A 16,506-nucleotide genomic window follows, 5' to 3' on the forward strand; every position below is an offset into this window, starting at 1 on the left:
TTGTGGTTGACGTTGAGATACCAAAAGGTGGCTGGAGGAAGGAGTTTTGGTAGGGCCGTTCACCAAGGCCAGTTCCAGTTTGTCAGGCGGATCTCTCTTTCTGTTAACTGCAGAGAGCACGAAGGGACCTGCAGGTTTTGTGTTTGCGGGGTGACTAACGTGTCTGCTCAGGAAGCCAGACTGGGCTGGTCTCCCCTTGAGTGCGTGCTGTTTAGAATTTGCACCTCCCCTCACGCTCCAGCGTACTAGAAATCGTGCTCAGAGAGGAGGTGCTGAATTTTCAGCACTTTGACTTCTTGGCCAGTCTGGTCAGTGAAATTCAGCAGAATGAAAAATACAGTTTTTTGGAGTCAAGTGTGCAGGTTTATTTGGAAAACTAAAAGAGGAGTATAGGAGATAGTTTACTAGACAGAGTTTAGCTGGATAGACCATAGGGAGCTGTTGTCCGTTGTTCTGGCTCTTTCTGGAGGAGCAGGTAGGACAAAGGACACTATTGAATCGTCCTGGCTAGTGAAGTTGCCTGTTTTTTTTTTTTTTTTTTTTTTTTCCCCCCCCCATCACCCTTTCACATGCCCTGATTTATGCAGTTCTTAGAGCAAAACCACACACGCCACTCTGAAGATGTGTGGTGCACTCTCCCAAAACGTGCAGGTAGTTTAGCAGGCCTTCAGTAACGAGCTCAGCAGGCGTGTGGTAGCTCTGCATTTTGTGCGTTCTTTCTGCCCCCAAGCAGCTATTACACAGAAGTTCCTCAGCAGTTAGTGCTTTCAGTTTAAACAATGGTTTATGTTGTCTTCGTGTACAAGATCTGCTGTGTCACATGAGAGTTTACCGTTGAATGAGGGGTTTGCTTTCTTGATAGCCAGGCAGGGTTGTTTCCTTCCCTGACCTTATCGGTGAGAGCTTGGGTGAGTATCACCCGTGTGGGGTGTCCACTGGTCAAACTAGGTATCAGCAGTGGAGGGGAAGGGCTAAAAATCAAATTAACAACTAGTTGGGAATTTACAGCTGAAAACCTGGTTCCTAATACAAAGAATGTGAAAGTTGGAATGTTTAAAACAAATAATTTTTTTTAAAAAATGGTGATCTCTTTGCATCCATTTCAGCACAGTTCTGCTGGGCGCTTTTTCAGCCCACAAGAAGAAATAGCTTGATAGATTATCAGAAAAGCAAGTGAGCTTGAAAATGGGACGTTTCCTCAAAGAGCGCTTTAGCTTTGATCTTGAGAGGCTTGAAGGTGTACATTAGGCAGATCTGTACTTCCTTTACATTTTTTTTTGTGAACGTTTTCATTGCTTTGCACATCTCCAGTCTGCCTGGCCAGTGTGGTGTCAGTGCCCGGTTATTAGGCAGAACGTGGAGTGATGATGAAGGCTTGCTTGAGCCCCCCAGAAAGTGGCTTTTTATTGTAAAAACACACCTGCCTTACGTCTTCCTTCCTCCCATTCTTGATTCTGAGTTTTCCAGCTGATAATTGGGTTTCTCCTCTGCTTGCACAGGTCCTAGGCGTTGCTAACGTGGCCTTTGGCTCAGTTCTGGTTACAGGTCTGAGGTCTCGCACCAGCACGTTTTGCTCAATGGCATCTGTTGGTTTTCTGCAGGTGCAGCTGGAGCGGATCCGGCAGGCAGATTCCCTGGAGAGAATCCGTGCAATCCTGAATGACACAAAACTGACGGACATTAATCAGCTTCCTGAAACATGACACCCTGATGAGCGGGCTCCAAGGCTGCATTTGGGGTTTTTAACTCATCTTTATAGCAACATTAATTATTATTTAACTCTAACCGAAAGAGCAGAAGACAACAGAGGGGAGCAATGACTAAGTTTTATTTCTAGAGGGAAAAAGGTTTCGTACTGGGCAGGAAGAGAGCACAAGGGTGACTTGCAGTGTAGGAAGGAGAACTTTCTAATGGAAACACTAATGAGTGCAGTGTTTCGTGTTCCACTGAGTGGGATCAGTCCTTACATTCTGAAAAACTTCCCCTCTTTCAGCCGACTTCGTAACCTAATATAGAGTTTTGGAACATTTACCCCCTGTCTCTCCCTCTTTCCTTTCCCCCCACTACTGTGATCAAAGTAGCTGCTGGAAACTGTATCGTCCCTCCAAAACATTGAAGAGCAAAGTGGTTGAAGTTTTTCTGTTTGAATAGTCAGTAACAGTATTCAGCTAGCAGAGAGAATGAGGTGTAGAGTATGCTGTATGAATATTTTATATTAAAATATGACTTTATTAGCAGGACACTGGATATTGACCTTATTTCATAACTCAGTGCTTTTTTTTTTTTTTTTTTTTTTTTAAAACCATTGACTTTGTGTTGAAGAATCTGAACGCTGCTGAAATGTGGTGGACATGAGTGAGCCGTATGTCTCCTGATCATGTAAATGCTAATCCAAAAAAATGAAAAATGTACTGAGAATTTAGCTCCTTGAAATTTTTCTGTTGGATTCTGATACTTCAAGAAAAGCACAAGAAATGCACTGTTTTGTATAATCTCTTTTCGGAAATGTAATTTAGAATATGGAACTACAATTGGTTCTTTCTCATCTCTAAAGCTGAGCAGTACCTGTAATCCCATCTCTATGTAAAAAAAAAAAAAAACACAACCCCCCCCCCCCAAAAAACCCAAACCAACCACAAAAAAACCCAAAAAAAACCCAACCAAAACTAAAGCAAACAAAAAACTCAAACTAGTAGAAATCCTGTGCGTGGAGTTTATGCAGGTCTGCTTTGCTGTGGTGGATGACACCAGGTGTAAAGTTTCTAGTTTTCACTGGGAAGTATCTGAGTGAGATGCTGAGTGAAGCGCTGAGCTGGACCCACCTCTCTGGGGCAGCTTAATAATATGCAAAATGGTGATCGCGCTCTCGATCGCAGAGCACAAATGCAAAGGAGCTGCGTTATTCTGCTGGCTCAAGTTTGAAAGGTACAGTGCATCTCTTACTTTAAAGTTTGGTATCATGGTATTGCTCAGAGTCAACTCCTACGCTGTCCCATATTTCTGTAACCGTACGTTTAAATTACACTATATATCATGACAGCAGAGGCAGGAAATTCTTGTGATCAGTCAGCTGCTGGGTTTGGGTTTCTGGTTCTATAAATGTATGGTGGTAACATGACTGTTCCTCCTCCTTTTTCTCCTTTCATTGGAGTTCTGTGTGCACGGTTGGGTAGCAGCGGTTCCGTGTACGGTTGCAAGGTGTTGATAGTACTGGTGCTGCAAACTGAGTTCTTGATCTGGCCCCTGCTTACAACTCAATTAAAAGAAGGGAGGCTGAGGGGCAGATGACTGTCCAAAATTTATAGTTCAGACTTTCCTCCATTGCTGATCGTTTTTTCTTTACGTACTTGGTTATAGATCTGAAGGTGATAAAGAAAACCAGAAGTGGCAGAAAGTGCCCCAAACTGTAATGCACGTGACTGTATTTTAAGTGCTTAAATCTTTTTAGCAGTGTATATCCTGCTACTAACATAAAGTCAGAACGGTGGTTTTGAAGAGGAATGCCTTAAAAACAGCCAAAAAGAAGCATCCAAGTTCAATCCCTTGTCACTCATTGCAATAATTAAAGCATTTAATTCAGCCTAGTAATTAATACTTTTCATAATCTTGACACCCAAAAGCCATTTTTCCTCCCTTAGTAATGACTAGACTAATAGGTGGCAGAGTTGTATCTTCTTGAGATGACACTTAATTTCACTTAGAAGTGAAATTGCAATGTGGGTTCGGTTCTTTATTAATTGGTTGTTGCCAGATTTTGGGGGTCTTAACCTTTCTTACTATTTGCTGAACGGTGAGGTGACAGCAGCTGCGTCCTGATGCATAAATCCAACAGCAGATGTTCTGCATTCAGTTTCCCAATGGTCAGGGTCGTGTTCTGTTGAGTAAATTTGGAGAAAAAAAAAAATGTAGGTCTTTATTAGGAGCTGCAGAGCAAAAAGCTTTTTCCTGCGTTCCCTTCCTTCCCGAAAACTAATTTGTAACTGTTTGCCGAGACTCAGCCTGCGCGGCAGTGGTTAAGGAAGGTGACTGTTGTATGGCAAAACCGTGACAAATCCTGTACGTCTCTTCAGCAAGCTGAATCCTTGAGGAACTGCACCTGAAGACTTAGGCAGAGAAGAAATTTTTGGTTGAGTTTCTGGACTGTCCTAGTGCAAGAGAGCGAGGAACGCGGCTGTTAGTGGCCTTGCAGCATCCCTGGCTGCTCTGTGTCTTGGTGCCCCTTCACAGCAGCCCTGGCTCCCCGTCTGCTGGGAACGGCCGCGGCCGGGGCTGACCACCGCGGTGGTTTCAAGCAGTACAGGGCTGGGGGGCTTTTCCCCAGTGGCATTTTTAACAGATTGTTGCCGCAGCTTTCTGTAGGCACAGCGGTGGCAGGTGAGGGCTGCAGGGGGGCTCTCTGCACACCAGAGGGAAGAGAGGCGAGCGGGTGAACCGTTTGTGATCCCTCACAGACACAGTAATGGAACAGCTGCCGAGTGGAGTCCTGCATGTGTGTGTGCGTGTCTGTGTGCATGCTCGTGTATTTTTCTCCGTGGACAGCGATGGCACGTTGGGCCAGTTGGCAGGAGGCTGGAGGTGGACGCAGTTCAGCAGGGAAGGACCGTGTGCTCTGGAGAGGAAGGGGGTGCCGTTACTGCGCGGCTGGCTGCCTTTTCACCACCTTACTCCACCAGGCCCCCGAGCACCTTTACTGCTGTTCATGTACTAATGGCAGACCGTTACCTTTTTAAATACTGTCTTATTTTTAAATTGGAAACCTGACAGTCTGCGATGGGCTCCCTGCAGGCAGCCGTCGTGGTGGGGCCGTCCCTCCCTGGGAAGGAAAGCGCAGCTTCAGCAGCAGTAACACAAGCTTCTGCTGAATTCAACTTCAGACACTTCAAGGAGCCTTTTGAAACAAACCAAACCAGAAGGGGGTGAGAGCAGAGCAAACAGAACAAGGCTGTTAATTGAAGTGTGGTAAAAGCTCTTGGCTGTATGTACAGGATGGGTTATGGTGTTACCACTTGTAAAATGTCAGAACAAACGCACTTCCCTCCAGTCACTGGTGTCCTGGAGCTTGACTGGAGCCGGGTGGGAGGTTCCCCTGGCTTAGCAAGGGATGGGGAACAGGCACAGATCCAGCCCGGCAGGTCGGCTGTGGCGCAGGGTGAGTGGGTCAGAAACCCAGATTCTGCTCGGGTAGCCGTGAAGGGTCAGTTCTGTGTGCGTTCCTCTGCCTGTGTAGTCTTAATCTGTACAAACCCAAGTGTTCGTGCAGCATGTCCGGTAACCTCGTTACCCAGCGGGTACTACCAGCCCTCCTTCCCTTCCAGCTTCCCGTTGGCACTGCGCACCGTGCCCCCTTCCCTAGCAGTGCAGTACCGCTTCCAAAACTGAGCTTGGCCCTCTCACCTTTCCTGAGGGGCGGGGGGAAGGGGACGACGGCTATCGATGGTCTGCTAAAGCTCATCTACAGATCGCTAATTGGCCTTGTAACATCAGACGGGACTCCAGCCCCCCTTCTGCTACCGGCCAACTGAGTGTTTGGAAGCGAATGCTGCATCCCGGTGGTGTCCTGTGCGACGACCGTGGGTGTAGAGCCCTGCTGCCCGCAGGAGCCGCGTGTAACCATTTGTTAACTGTATTGAAGGTGTGTCCTTTATGAAGAAAGTGTTCCAAATTAAAAAAAGCTGCTGAAGTGCGTGCGCTTCTCTGGTCTTTCTGCTCTGCCTTCTGCCGCAGGCCATAGGCATGCCCTGGCCCCCACCGTCACCCCAGGGAGTGTGCTGCGGGTAGCAATTCCCACCCTGCCGAGCTAGCTGTGAGTATTCCACGAGAATGTACATCACGTAGTACGGCTGCTGCATACTCTCCTTCCCGCAAAGCACACGGCGGGTAAAGGAGTCTTATCAAAAGTATTTTATTTCCCAGTCCCTCTTTACAAAATAAGAAGTAAAAGGTGTATTGTTCCACATACAAATGTTCAATATACAAGGGGAAATACCGGGGAAGATTAAAGCTCGTCCAGCCTTCTGGTGCAGGTTTCTCAGGGGGGGCACGTTAGAAGTTCACGTGGCTCCTGATGTCATTGATCTGCTTTACCATTTCCCTTATGTGTTCTCCCCTTCAAGAAAAATAAATCCAAGTCAAAATGTCGCTCAAAACTGATCAGGAAGGAAAAGACTTGATGGGGTAGAAGCGGAGGCCGGGAGCACCACACCACTGCGGGTTGGTTTATTAATTACAGGCTGGACAGGGCCCGCCAAGGGAGCCTGGGGCAAAAAGCAGCCTTAACCCAACCCACTTTGGTGGCAGCGCGAGATGTCAGCGCTGCTGTCCGGACTGGGACCTTTGTTAGGCTCCAGCAGGTGGTCGGTCAGCCCTGCAGGCAGCAGTGTTTAAATCACTCCCCCGGCTGATTAGCGTGGCCCAGGTACACGCCAGGGCCTGCGTGCCACAGAGGAGCCCAGGCTTTAACTTACTCTTCCTTCAGGACAGTCTGGATGCACTTGCTCTGGTAGGCACTGAGGGTGATGCTGGGCTTGCGGGGGCTGGTGCCCTTCTCCATCTTTTTCTGCTGGTATTCCTTTTTCATCTTAACCTGCAGGTGACAGACAGAAAGCCAACCCCGGTTAGTGTCGGTGCTGCCTGCCAAAGTGACAGCTGGGCGTGTCGTGCTGCAGCGACTTCTCTCCGGTTACAATCAGCTTGCTTGTGCGCTCTTCCTCCCACAAAGAGGAGAGAAGGTTACTGCTAGGCTGAGGAAGATGCACAGGCTTTCTCAGGGTTTAGGCCAGGTCGCAGAGGTTCTGTCTGTATTGCTAACGAGGATCAGAAGTTATTGTAGTGTGCTGTGGCTGACTGAACAGAAGCACACCGCTGCGTTCTGTCAGCACTGCTGCGTGAGCGAGGTGGTGCCGATTCCTTGCCCCCCGGGAAGGCGTTACCCACCTGTCTGATGGCGTTGCTCAGGTGCTGCAGCTGGTCATGGATGGTCTGCAGCTCCTTCTTCATATCTTTTTCACTGTCCGACAGAACAGGAAGCTGAGAGTGGAAACTCCGAAGTACTTTCTTCATCCTTGATGCACAAAGCAAGAAACGTTGCCCAATTAACTTACCTATCAGAGCAGCTGTGCTAAGACACCAACAGCCCTGCGCTTCTGTTGCTCTTCCTAAGCCTCAGGGGCTCAAGCCCCTGCTCTCCCCTCTCGGCTCGTCCCACACGGCCTTCCTGCCCAGCAGGCTGACTGCGCCTGCGCCTCAAGGTCACCACTGAGCCCAAACAAAGGGAATGCAGAAGCCAGGTCTTCTCACAAACCAGCGCAGCACCTGCTGCCCACTGTTGTGCCGCACCTGCAAACATCCATTGAACAGCAAGTGATCTGTGACAGAACAGCGCGTGGGTTGCACTCACCTGTTCATAATGTCTTCTTGCTTCTCTTTAGCTTCCTCATACTTGTCAGCCAAGCGCTCGGCCATTTCCCGCAAGCTTTTCCTTTATGCAAGTGAAAAATGTTTATGTACTTTAGATTTACGTGCAAGGCAAGTCTGGATGGGGAACAGGACAAGGAGCCTGAGAAAGCAAGCTGGAGGATGGAGCGAAGCTACATGCTCAATTACAGCTGGAAATGCATTGGCTTGCTTCACGCAGGACCCTGTATAAAGCACTTTTTGCACAAAGGTGCATCGTTCCTGATGCCTGATTTGATAAAAGCAGACAGTTTATACTCACCGTTCCTCTCGACAGTAATTCAGATCTTCCAGTTGCTTCTTTTTCTGTCCCCACAGCAGCTTCACTCTTTAAATAAGTAAATACATAAAATCAAAGCACCCACAACAGCAATACAGCTAAATCAGGATTTATGCCATAGAAAATATGACAAAAGTGACTAATACTCCAGGGAGTGTGAAGAACTAAAGACACTGAAAAACGGGCAGTGGTGAGAACACACTCTTCCGTTTTGTCCTAACTTTATATTGTAAGTAAATACAATTTGCAGCAGCAGAGACTTAATGCATTTTTCCTTTGTCAGGATTATTGCTGAGGTCAAAGGATTTCCTGCCACCCACAGGTACAGGCAGACTAGCAACAGCAAGACACAAGTACATTATGTATGTGTGTAGGGTTTTTTTCTTATTTCCCCGATGAGCCACTATAGAGATGACTTACTATGCTCACCCCTGCTTTCCCTAGTAGCTCAGCTTTCAGTTCTGGTATCGCATTAGTCTCTTCCATGAGTACGTTTCACTCATGTACAAGGGTTAGTCCAGCAGAGGAGGTTTGGTGCTGGGCTTCGTGCTGTGGATTCCCAGAGACACGGCTCAGCACCCATGTACGAGGGATCTGCATTACCTTTGCTGAATTTCCTCTTTTGCCAGATCTTGTTTCAGTATGTATTCCTCTCTGAACACCTGCGTGGCTCTGCTAAGAAGCTGAAGGCATTCTTCAGGGGGAGGAGCAGCATCTTTATCAGCAGACCTTCAGAACACGAGAGAGGGCTTTGCAATCTCACTCTAACATGTTCCTTTGAAAGGTTAAACAACTTCACAGTATTTATGGTAAGGGCTTAGGCGGGCTCAGTTACGGAAGTGAGGGACTGTAGTTAAATCCCTTCACTACAAATCATTTTCCTTACAGGAGCACATCCCAAGGGATCTTGAGATACTCAGAAACCCAGAGAACAAGTGATGAGCAACCCCATCAGCTGAGGTCAGGGCTGCTTTGTGCAGGGACTGTGGCAAGGTGACCCCCTCCCCACCCAGCCTGCATTGTTACTGCATGCGATGCCATCCGTGTACGGACAGGGAGGCACAGGGCAGCTGCAGTTGTGCCCCCGTTATTGCTATGTCCAAGCTAACACACACTATTCCTGAGAGGCTTCCCTCAGGATTTACTTACTTCAGAAGCAAGGGATTGGCAGAACTGCGCTGCAGGATGCTTCGGATATGCTTCTCGAATGAATGCTGTGACTCAGCCAGGATCCGGAGAGGGGAAACGGCAACATCTTTGTCGTCTCTGGTACACAGCAGAGGAGGGGACGCAGGATGGACTGTACTTCTACCGAAGAACATCAAATTGGAGAACACATTAAATTTTTCTGGCTTAAACTATGTCAGAGTCTAAATGGTAGTTGGTAGTTAAAAGTGAGGAACTCATCCGCTGTGGGGTTATATTACAGCGGTAAGTCGGAAGTGTTTTAAGAGAAACCATTCCAATTGTGTGGTAAACCAGCTCTGAACAAAGCTGGTGGAGCTCACATCCCAACGTCTTTCTGTTTGGCCACAGCTGAAACTAGCGAGAATCATAAATACCCTTTCACCTAAGGAGGAGAAAGTTCCCTGACAAGGCAAGCAAGCGCCTGAACAGCAGAACAACCGGCTCTTCAAAGCAGCTTGCTAGGTCACTGTCCACCTATGTCATGTCAGATAATAATGGGGTTTAAACAAGCTGTGAGGAAACTTGTAAGAACACTGCAGAAATGGTTTAAAAATAAAAGGACTATAAGAGAACCTGACATTAATAGTAGCTCTGCTGAAGGCACCTGTCATACTTTAAACTGTTCTCAGCAATACACAAACTGAAAATGGTGCCCTCCCCTCAATATGTTCACTTAATTGTGCAAATGCTAGTCTCTCACCTTTCCCACCACCCCCCCCCCCAAAAAAAAAGTAAAGGTTGCTTTGGAAATGCTGCTAAAATCCCATGACTTTAAAGCACTTTAAGAACCCACTTTTTTCCCTCCCCTTTCACGCAAATGTAACCTTGGTGCCCATTAAGAACCGCTGTACTACTGTCTGTAAACAAGCTTCAGATTTTCATGTTCCTCATTACAGAAATGAGGAAAAAACCCCAATGACACCATCAAGAATGATGCAGCTCTTGTCCCCAGTACTCATTAGGAGTGATTAGGTTAATTGTATTCACTACAAACACCTTATCAGTAGATAAATAACCACTATAATAACACTGAAGGGCTCAGCCAGGGAGTGTTCAGAAGGCAAACTTCATTCTGTCATAAGAGGTGCCAAAGTCTGGGATGAAGGAATTACTAAGAATAGTAATAAAAAAAAGATCTCCTCAGATCCTTCTCCTGCAACAGTCACAGATTTCAAACCAATTAAGACCCGCGTACAAGAGAGGCCTTGTAATACACTCATAGGTGTTTGTGATGCAGATCATCGTGGGCCCCAGGATGTCCGAAACAATCCAAAATCCTCTAATTGGAGCAGGTTGCCTGAAGGGAAGAAAACGCAAGAATTCCACAGTCAAAAAAGTTCTTTGGTCCTGAAGTTGTCAAGTTCACTCTTCTGGAAAAGCTCTAGCCATGGGCCTAAGCCAGACACCTTTTGCTCAGCCAAGACTCCCTCAAGAGGGAGTCCTGCAAATTAATTTTCCTCATCCCACACAATCTGACTGGCAGTCAGAGGCACCAGTGCAGAGTCACCCACCCGGAGATGGGGAGCACTGGCACCACTTCACCGTGAAACAACAAACTGCTGTGACCCGGGAAGCATTACCCACTCCTAGTGCGAGGCACAGACCTCCTCAGGAGGGGACATGGTTACTGCCTGTACCACCCTCTCGGTCCCCACGCCCTCTCCCCAGGTAGCCACTACCGCCACTGGGGAGGCACTCCCTGTGCTGACCTAGGGAGCACTTGAGATTAGAGCACTTAACTCCTAAAGATTTTTTTCTGCATTTTCTTAGTGTATTTAACACACAGCAGTCTATAGATATGATTAGGCCTTACAAAAGTGAGAAAATAAAGCAGATGATATATTATGTAGCCCAACAAATGATGCCTCTTAGGCCTGACTACACTCAAAAAAGATCAGATGTTCTTTTGAGGCACTGTTTGATCCTCAACACAAGGATAAAAGAAACACGTCAGCATTGAAGCCTCTTAGCCAAAGCAAGCCTCAGAGGTGCCCAGGGTCACCTAAAAGGCAGTAAAAATTTCTGTAGTTTTGATAGATGATTTTCAGACAGGAATTTAAGCTCACCTTGCTAACTGTGCATAAAGAACCCTGATGCACAAATCGCTTATTTGTATTATCTGAATTCTGTTGAGCCGACTTCATTATTTTTAATGGCAAGAATGCAGCAAAAGAGGGCAAGTCCTAAGTATTTTCCACAACAACTCACTGATTTGGAAGCAATGGAAAGGGTTTGGTTTTTACCTGCATGGCAATGGTTTTGTACAAAGAATATGTTCAACAAAGCACTTCTGTTCTGCTCCCAGCTCTTGTAAACTGTCTTTGTCTTCTTCATCTGCGAAGAGATTTGTTGAAATGCATCAGATCCACTTTGCAGGGTAAGGGATTCTCAGTACTACCCGCATCCACCAGCTTGTTAATAGCAAAAATGTAGGTGTTCAGGTAATACGCTCCTCCCATAACATGCAACAGGCTCCCCACTCACCTGAACCAAGGAATTTGTGTAGTTTATTGATCCATGTCAACCCCACGCTATGAACACCAGCTTCATGCGTGCAGTGGTATCTAGATGGACATTTGGGATCTGAAATTTAAACAGCAAATGTCAGAGAAGGCACTGAACTGAGAAAAACTCAACCCTCAGACCTGCGTTGCTGAATACATGTACCAACTTACTGCCCAGTCAGCGTTAACATCTCGTTGCATGTACTAACTCGTCCCCATCCGAAACCTGAGCTAGATGTATTAGCCACGTTACTAGAGTTCTGTATAAAATTAAATCATGCTTGAAATACCCGATGAATTGTTTTGAACTATCCCTAATCACACCACATCTGTATCAATCCATCAGATTCCAAAGGGAAGACCAGTTAAAGCCAGCAGGCGAGCATTCTGACAAGACCCAAACGCTTTGTCCTACCCGACCTCCTGCCCCACAATTACATCCGACAGACTAATAAGCAGATACCAGCTCTTCCCTCAGGATCGCCAGCCCCACAACACTTGCTTACAACTTCTGCTTTATAATCCACCACTGAGAGAATTTAGTATTATGTGACCGTATGTGACCTGCCCTTGAGTAAACACCAAAGCACCTCCCAGCCTTGCTCCTTCCACAACTTTATTGAAGGCATTAAGCAAATCCTTATTCTAGTACCACCATCTGCCTGACGACAGCGATAATCGGTGAATAGCTTGATCCTAAACGCATGCAATAAAGCAAGTAAAAGCCAACACCCTGAAGGACAACCCTACCTCGATGCAATTTGATTGGGCAAGAGAAATCAGACTCCAAAGGCTCTTCTTCATCTCCTGATGCCAGTTTTAGTGCAAGTTCTAGCTCAACGCATTCAAACACATACAGGGAAGGAATCAGATCAGATCTTGGGTCCCATGACTTTTCTGACTGTAAAGAGCATTGAATTCATCTTTAAATGTGAGACCATTTAAATAAAAATGCCAACATCTGCATCAAGAAAGAGTTATATAATACAGGTAAGGTATTAATTGTCAGGGAAAGTAGTTCAAGTCCCTTCATTTTTTACTTAAAAAAATTTATCTCAGGAACAGGGTTTCTTCTTAGAAGATCCTCTTTAAAATAGCTCTTAGTAAGTTTGATCAAAATGTGATCTACCATCAGGATACACAGAAGTGGAATTTAAAATAAAAGCATCAGAGGGTCACAGGGACTGGCTGGAATAGGAGGAAAGCTTGCTACCTCATTATAGAAGAATGCAGTTTTGGAACTTGGTGTTCACCTCCAGGCATCTTGCAGCCAGAAACTCTGACTAAAGAAACAAAAATGCATACAGAAAAAAAATGAGACAAGGTACCTGCTCATCATCCTCTTCTCCATCCAGTACAACACAGTGATAAAGCATTCCCGACTCAGTGGCGATCACCAGGATGTTTGGAACACAAGGGAGGCAAAGGACAGCACAGGCATCGTAGCCATAGTTATCTTCTGCAGCAGGGTGCATGGGCAGAGGGCCGAGCAGCTTCCCAAGATTCCCAATGCTGGAATGAAGACGACACGTTCACAACACAAGTTGTGGAAGGAGAGTTCCCCATGGTTGCCTGCAGGAGTTTGCTGCGCAATAACTACAAAATCAGGATGCTTTAAAAAAAACCAACCAAACAAAAACTCCCAGAAACCCCAAGCCACCCAATGGTTTGGAGTTCTGTCTAATTTTCATTAAACAGCAGCAACCCAGACTGCAAACTAAAAGTCTGAACTACACCTACTTGATGGAGATCTCAGAGAAGAAATCGGAGCTCAGTGATAATGTTTTATGCTTTGAAAGCAACCAAGCTACCAATTGGAAAAAATTCAAGAAGAAACATTTTCATACAAGAACACAAAGTACTCATGGGAAGCTCAACTTAATTATCTTTATCACTTAATTGGTTTCTTGCTTATTAAAGCACTTTACAAGCAGCATTTTGTGGCATGGCATTTCTCTGGGTAGAACTTTTGAAGGACTGAGCCCGTTTCACTGCCTACAGACAGGTCTGCTTGAATGCTGCATCGTTTCTTATGCAAACAGTACTGTTTCTAATCTAAATACCACACATTTTAATATTCAGTTACATTAGCTCTAACTTGTAAGTTTTCCCGCATCTTCTCAGTCTTCTGAAGTCATTTCTTCTCATGTCATGTTTATATTCTTGATCCATATTCTTGACTTTTCACTACAGAACATGCCTGCGAACCTTCTACAATCTTAAAATACTTCTTTTTCTAAGATGCCACTGGTTCATTCAGCCTCATCCAAAGCTAAAGATGTCTGTGCTGCGGACTGAAGGCCCCAAAATACACTTAACAGCCCTAGACCCACTGATCTTTTAACAGTCTGGCATCCTCATTTCAGATTTCTGATGGGAAATAATGGACAGTGGATTTTCCGAAGTGGAAAGTGCACTCTTAACATCTGGATGACAAAGGATGACACACTGTTCTTGGATTTCAATCTGTTAGCACTGCCACAAAGAGACAGAACAGGCTGCAATATAATAAAACTCAGCCAGGCACCCGCTGCAGACAGTGTCTCAGCCAAACTGAGAGATGGCTCTCCGACCCTAACATTGTACAAACATACAAGCACCCCACGAAACCTGATGATGAATGCAATCCCACCTCTGAAGCAGGCTGATGTAGGTGAGGAATGTCTCTCCATTTTCATACAAAATGTAAAGCGGATAGGCCAACACTTCTTCGCTCCCTCGCTGCCCAAGTATGTTCTTTGGGACCGGCACCAGCGGGCCAAAGTCAAACGCCACTGCGGTCTCTCCCAGTGACGCTGTATAGGCTCTCCTGGGGACAAGTCAGAACAAGACCTGAAGTCAGCAGTGATTGCGAGGACACAAGCATTTAGGTCCATCAGTACATGCTGACAAATTACTGCTAAACACCTCTCCATCAGTCCTTTGACGCATCCTCTTTTCAGCAGCAAAAGCATGCAAGTAACATCCTTCTTACAGTACCTCGTTTCTGCAACACAACCACCAGCCAGCCCAGTTTCACAGGATAAAAAGATGAGGGCGTGCTGGTATTTGCTGTGTAGTACATCAGCCTGTGACTCAACTAGTAGACCCTCAAGTTTTTCCTTGCTGACTAGGCCAAGAGCAAAATAAAAAGATGATCTATTTTCTATATTCCTCACTCAAAAAGGCCTTCTTATCCCCACCTTAACGACTACTCTGACAAACACTCGACTATACAGTTTGTTACTGCTTTCTTTTGGAAGGATGGGAAAAAAGAAAATAAAAAGTGCAGTTACTGTGCTAGGAAGAAGTCCTCACACTGAAGAGGTCCACGAAAAAAATCACATCAGATCTTCAGGCAGATTTATCGCTTATTCATTAAAAGCACAGCTAAGAATAGAGCTTATTCTGCCAAGACATTTCAAAATACAAGAAGCCACACAAACCCTTTTTTGATTGTAAGGGTCTCCTCCTCAGTGTCTGAAAGAGCGATCACTTTGATGGGTGTCTGAGGCACCTTCAGACTGTAAAACCTACAGGAAAGAAACACCGGCAATGTTCATTCAGCTGGCAGTGTTGCACATGTCCCTGCCAGCGCAGGAACATCAGTTGGTATCTGTCTAAAATTTCTCACATCCTATTTTTTATTAGTAGTCCTGGTAAGAATGGTAGCACACAAACTAGCAAAAAATTAGACTGGCTATGACAAAAAATTACTTAGATAATCAACTACAAACAGGGCTTACCTTATAGTGTTATCTGAAGTCAAGAGCACAATATGGGGCTCTAACGTCTCACAGGGATACCAGGCAGCATGCTTTAAAGTCAGAGATGTCGAGCTAGTGAAGAACCTTTCCGCAATAGGAACAGTACTGAAAAACAGAGCAGAAATAGGCGCCGTTAACAAGAAACACAGAAGTCGCTTCAAAAGGGAAGTGGAGGCAAGGAGAGCTAGAAACCCAGCTGAAAGGTTTCAAAGCCATTAGCTGTATTATTCTTAAAAGCTGAAGGGGCAGCTTTAATTTGAAGCCTTTTGTTATTTCCCTCTGGGCACATGCTTTTAGCTGCTACAGCCAAAAGACCCCAGAAAGGGTAGAGACTACACAGAGGAAAACACCTTGCTCCTCAGCAACTGCAACAGGTTTAGAAGGTCATTTATTTGCATCAGCTGGCAATCGGCAAGCCCCTGAGCCAAAATAACTTTGTGATCGCCCCTCCAGCCCCAACACAACCGAGCCCTTCCATATCTGCCTGGCCCCCGGGGGGGCAGGCCGCACAGGGATGTGGCTAACTGCCTGAGGTCTCACCCACCTACAGTTCACCGTGGATTTCCCACCTTCAAACTCTGAATTCTTCCCCCAGCGTTTAGGCAGCTCCAGCACCATGAGCCCCTTCGTGCCGATGAGCGCCACATGATGCTGCGTGGGGCTTAAAAGCGTCTGATAAACCTCAAAAAGGGGCGGGTTTATGCAGATAAGGGTCTGAAAATACAAACGTTAGTTAAGCACAAGCCACCCAAAGCGCCCACAGAAGCGCGGCGCACCTCCCGTTCCAGCCGGCCGCTTACACAGGGGCTGCGGCCCCCTCAGCCCCGCTCCCGCCGTAACGGGGCCCCTCCATCAGCCCTCACAGCCGGCCCCCTCAGCCCCGTTCCCGCCATAACGTCCCTCCCTCAGCCCAGTCCCGCCGTAACGGGGCCCCCCTAAGCCCCCCTCCCGCCGTAACGGCCCCTCAGCCCCTCACAGCCGGCCCCTCGCGGCTCCCCAACTCCCATCTCCCCTCAGCCCCACCTGGTAACGGCTGAGCCCCGCGGGGTCGGGCCCGCCGAGCCGGCGGAGGCCGATGGTGTGGAGAGCGCTGTGCTCGCCGTCCCAGAGGAAGAGGTCTCCGTCGAGGCCGAAGAGGAGGTTGCGGATGAGGGGTGGCCGGGCGCCGGGGGCGGCCGCGCGCTCGCGGAGGCGGCTCAGCACCGCGTGCTGCGGAAGGGCCGCGCGCCACTGCTCCGCCGGGCCCCACTCGGCCGCCATCGCCCGCCGCCGCGCGCCCCCGGCCGCACCGCCCCATGGGCGGGGGCGCGCTCCCGCCGCGCGCCGGACTACATTT

General features: G+C 47.1%; 2 protein-coding genes across 4 annotated transcripts in view; one reads left to right on the forward strand and one right to left on the reverse strand.

Annotated features, from left to right (window-relative positions):
- RABEP1 (rabaptin, RAB GTPase binding effector protein 1) overlaps positions 1 to 5,680 on the forward strand; it is a 52,778-nt gene extending 47,098 nt beyond the window's left edge. For 2 of the 3 annotated variants that reach the window (XM_037375053.1, XM_037375054.1), the window contains one exon: positions 1,602 to 2,031. In XM_037375053.1, coding sequence (XP_037230950.1) covers positions 1,602 to 1,703 — 102 coding nt within the window. In that variant the 3' untranslated portion in view covers positions 1,704 to 2,031. Of the gene's footprint in view, positions 1 to 1,601 lie in introns of all 3 variants that reach the window. The other variant, XM_037375052.1, reaches the window with a different exon arrangement.
- Positions 5,681 to 5,844: 164 nt separating this feature from the next.
- Positions 5,845 to 16,446, reverse strand: NUP88 (nucleoporin 88). The gene is made up of 17 exons (XM_037375055.1): positions 16,194 to 16,446; positions 15,715 to 15,884; positions 15,150 to 15,275; positions 14,850 to 14,936; positions 14,057 to 14,233; positions 12,753 to 12,936; positions 12,175 to 12,325; positions 11,405 to 11,503; positions 11,164 to 11,254; positions 10,116 to 10,217; positions 8,882 to 9,040; positions 8,336 to 8,461; positions 7,715 to 7,780; positions 7,397 to 7,477; positions 6,934 to 7,060; positions 6,465 to 6,583; positions 5,845 to 6,106 (listed from the first exon to the last, which is right to left on the reverse strand). The coding sequence occupies exons 1-17, from the start codon at positions 16,428 to 16,430 to the stop codon at positions 6,043 to 6,045; spliced, it is 2,166 nt and encodes a 721-aa protein (XP_037230952.1). The 5' UTR covers positions 16,431 to 16,446; the 3' UTR covers positions 5,845 to 6,042.
- Positions 16,447 to 16,506: the final 60 nt, after the last annotated feature.

This window comes from Falco rusticolus, chromosome 1 (assembly GCF_015220075.1).
Source record: "Falco rusticolus isolate bFalRus1 chromosome 1, bFalRus1.pri, whole genome shotgun sequence".
NCBI lineage: Eukaryota > Metazoa > Chordata > Aves > Falconiformes > Falconidae > Falco > Falco rusticolus.

Excerpts from the sequence above, each read along its gene's own strand:
- NUP88 (XM_037375055.1), bottom strand. The coding sequence starts at position 16,430 with ATGGCGGCCGAGTGGGGCCCGGCGGAGCAGTGGCGCGCGGCCCTTCCG. Across the intron at positions 7,781-8,335 it reads AAAGAGGAAATTCAGCAAAG|AGTGAAGCTGCTGTGGGGAC; the intron begins GTAATGCAGATC and ends ACTTATTTAAAG. Across the intron at positions 6,584-6,933 it reads TGAGCAACGCCATCAGACAG|GTTAAGATGAAAAAGGAATA; the intron begins GTGGGTAACGCC and ends TGTCACCTGCAG.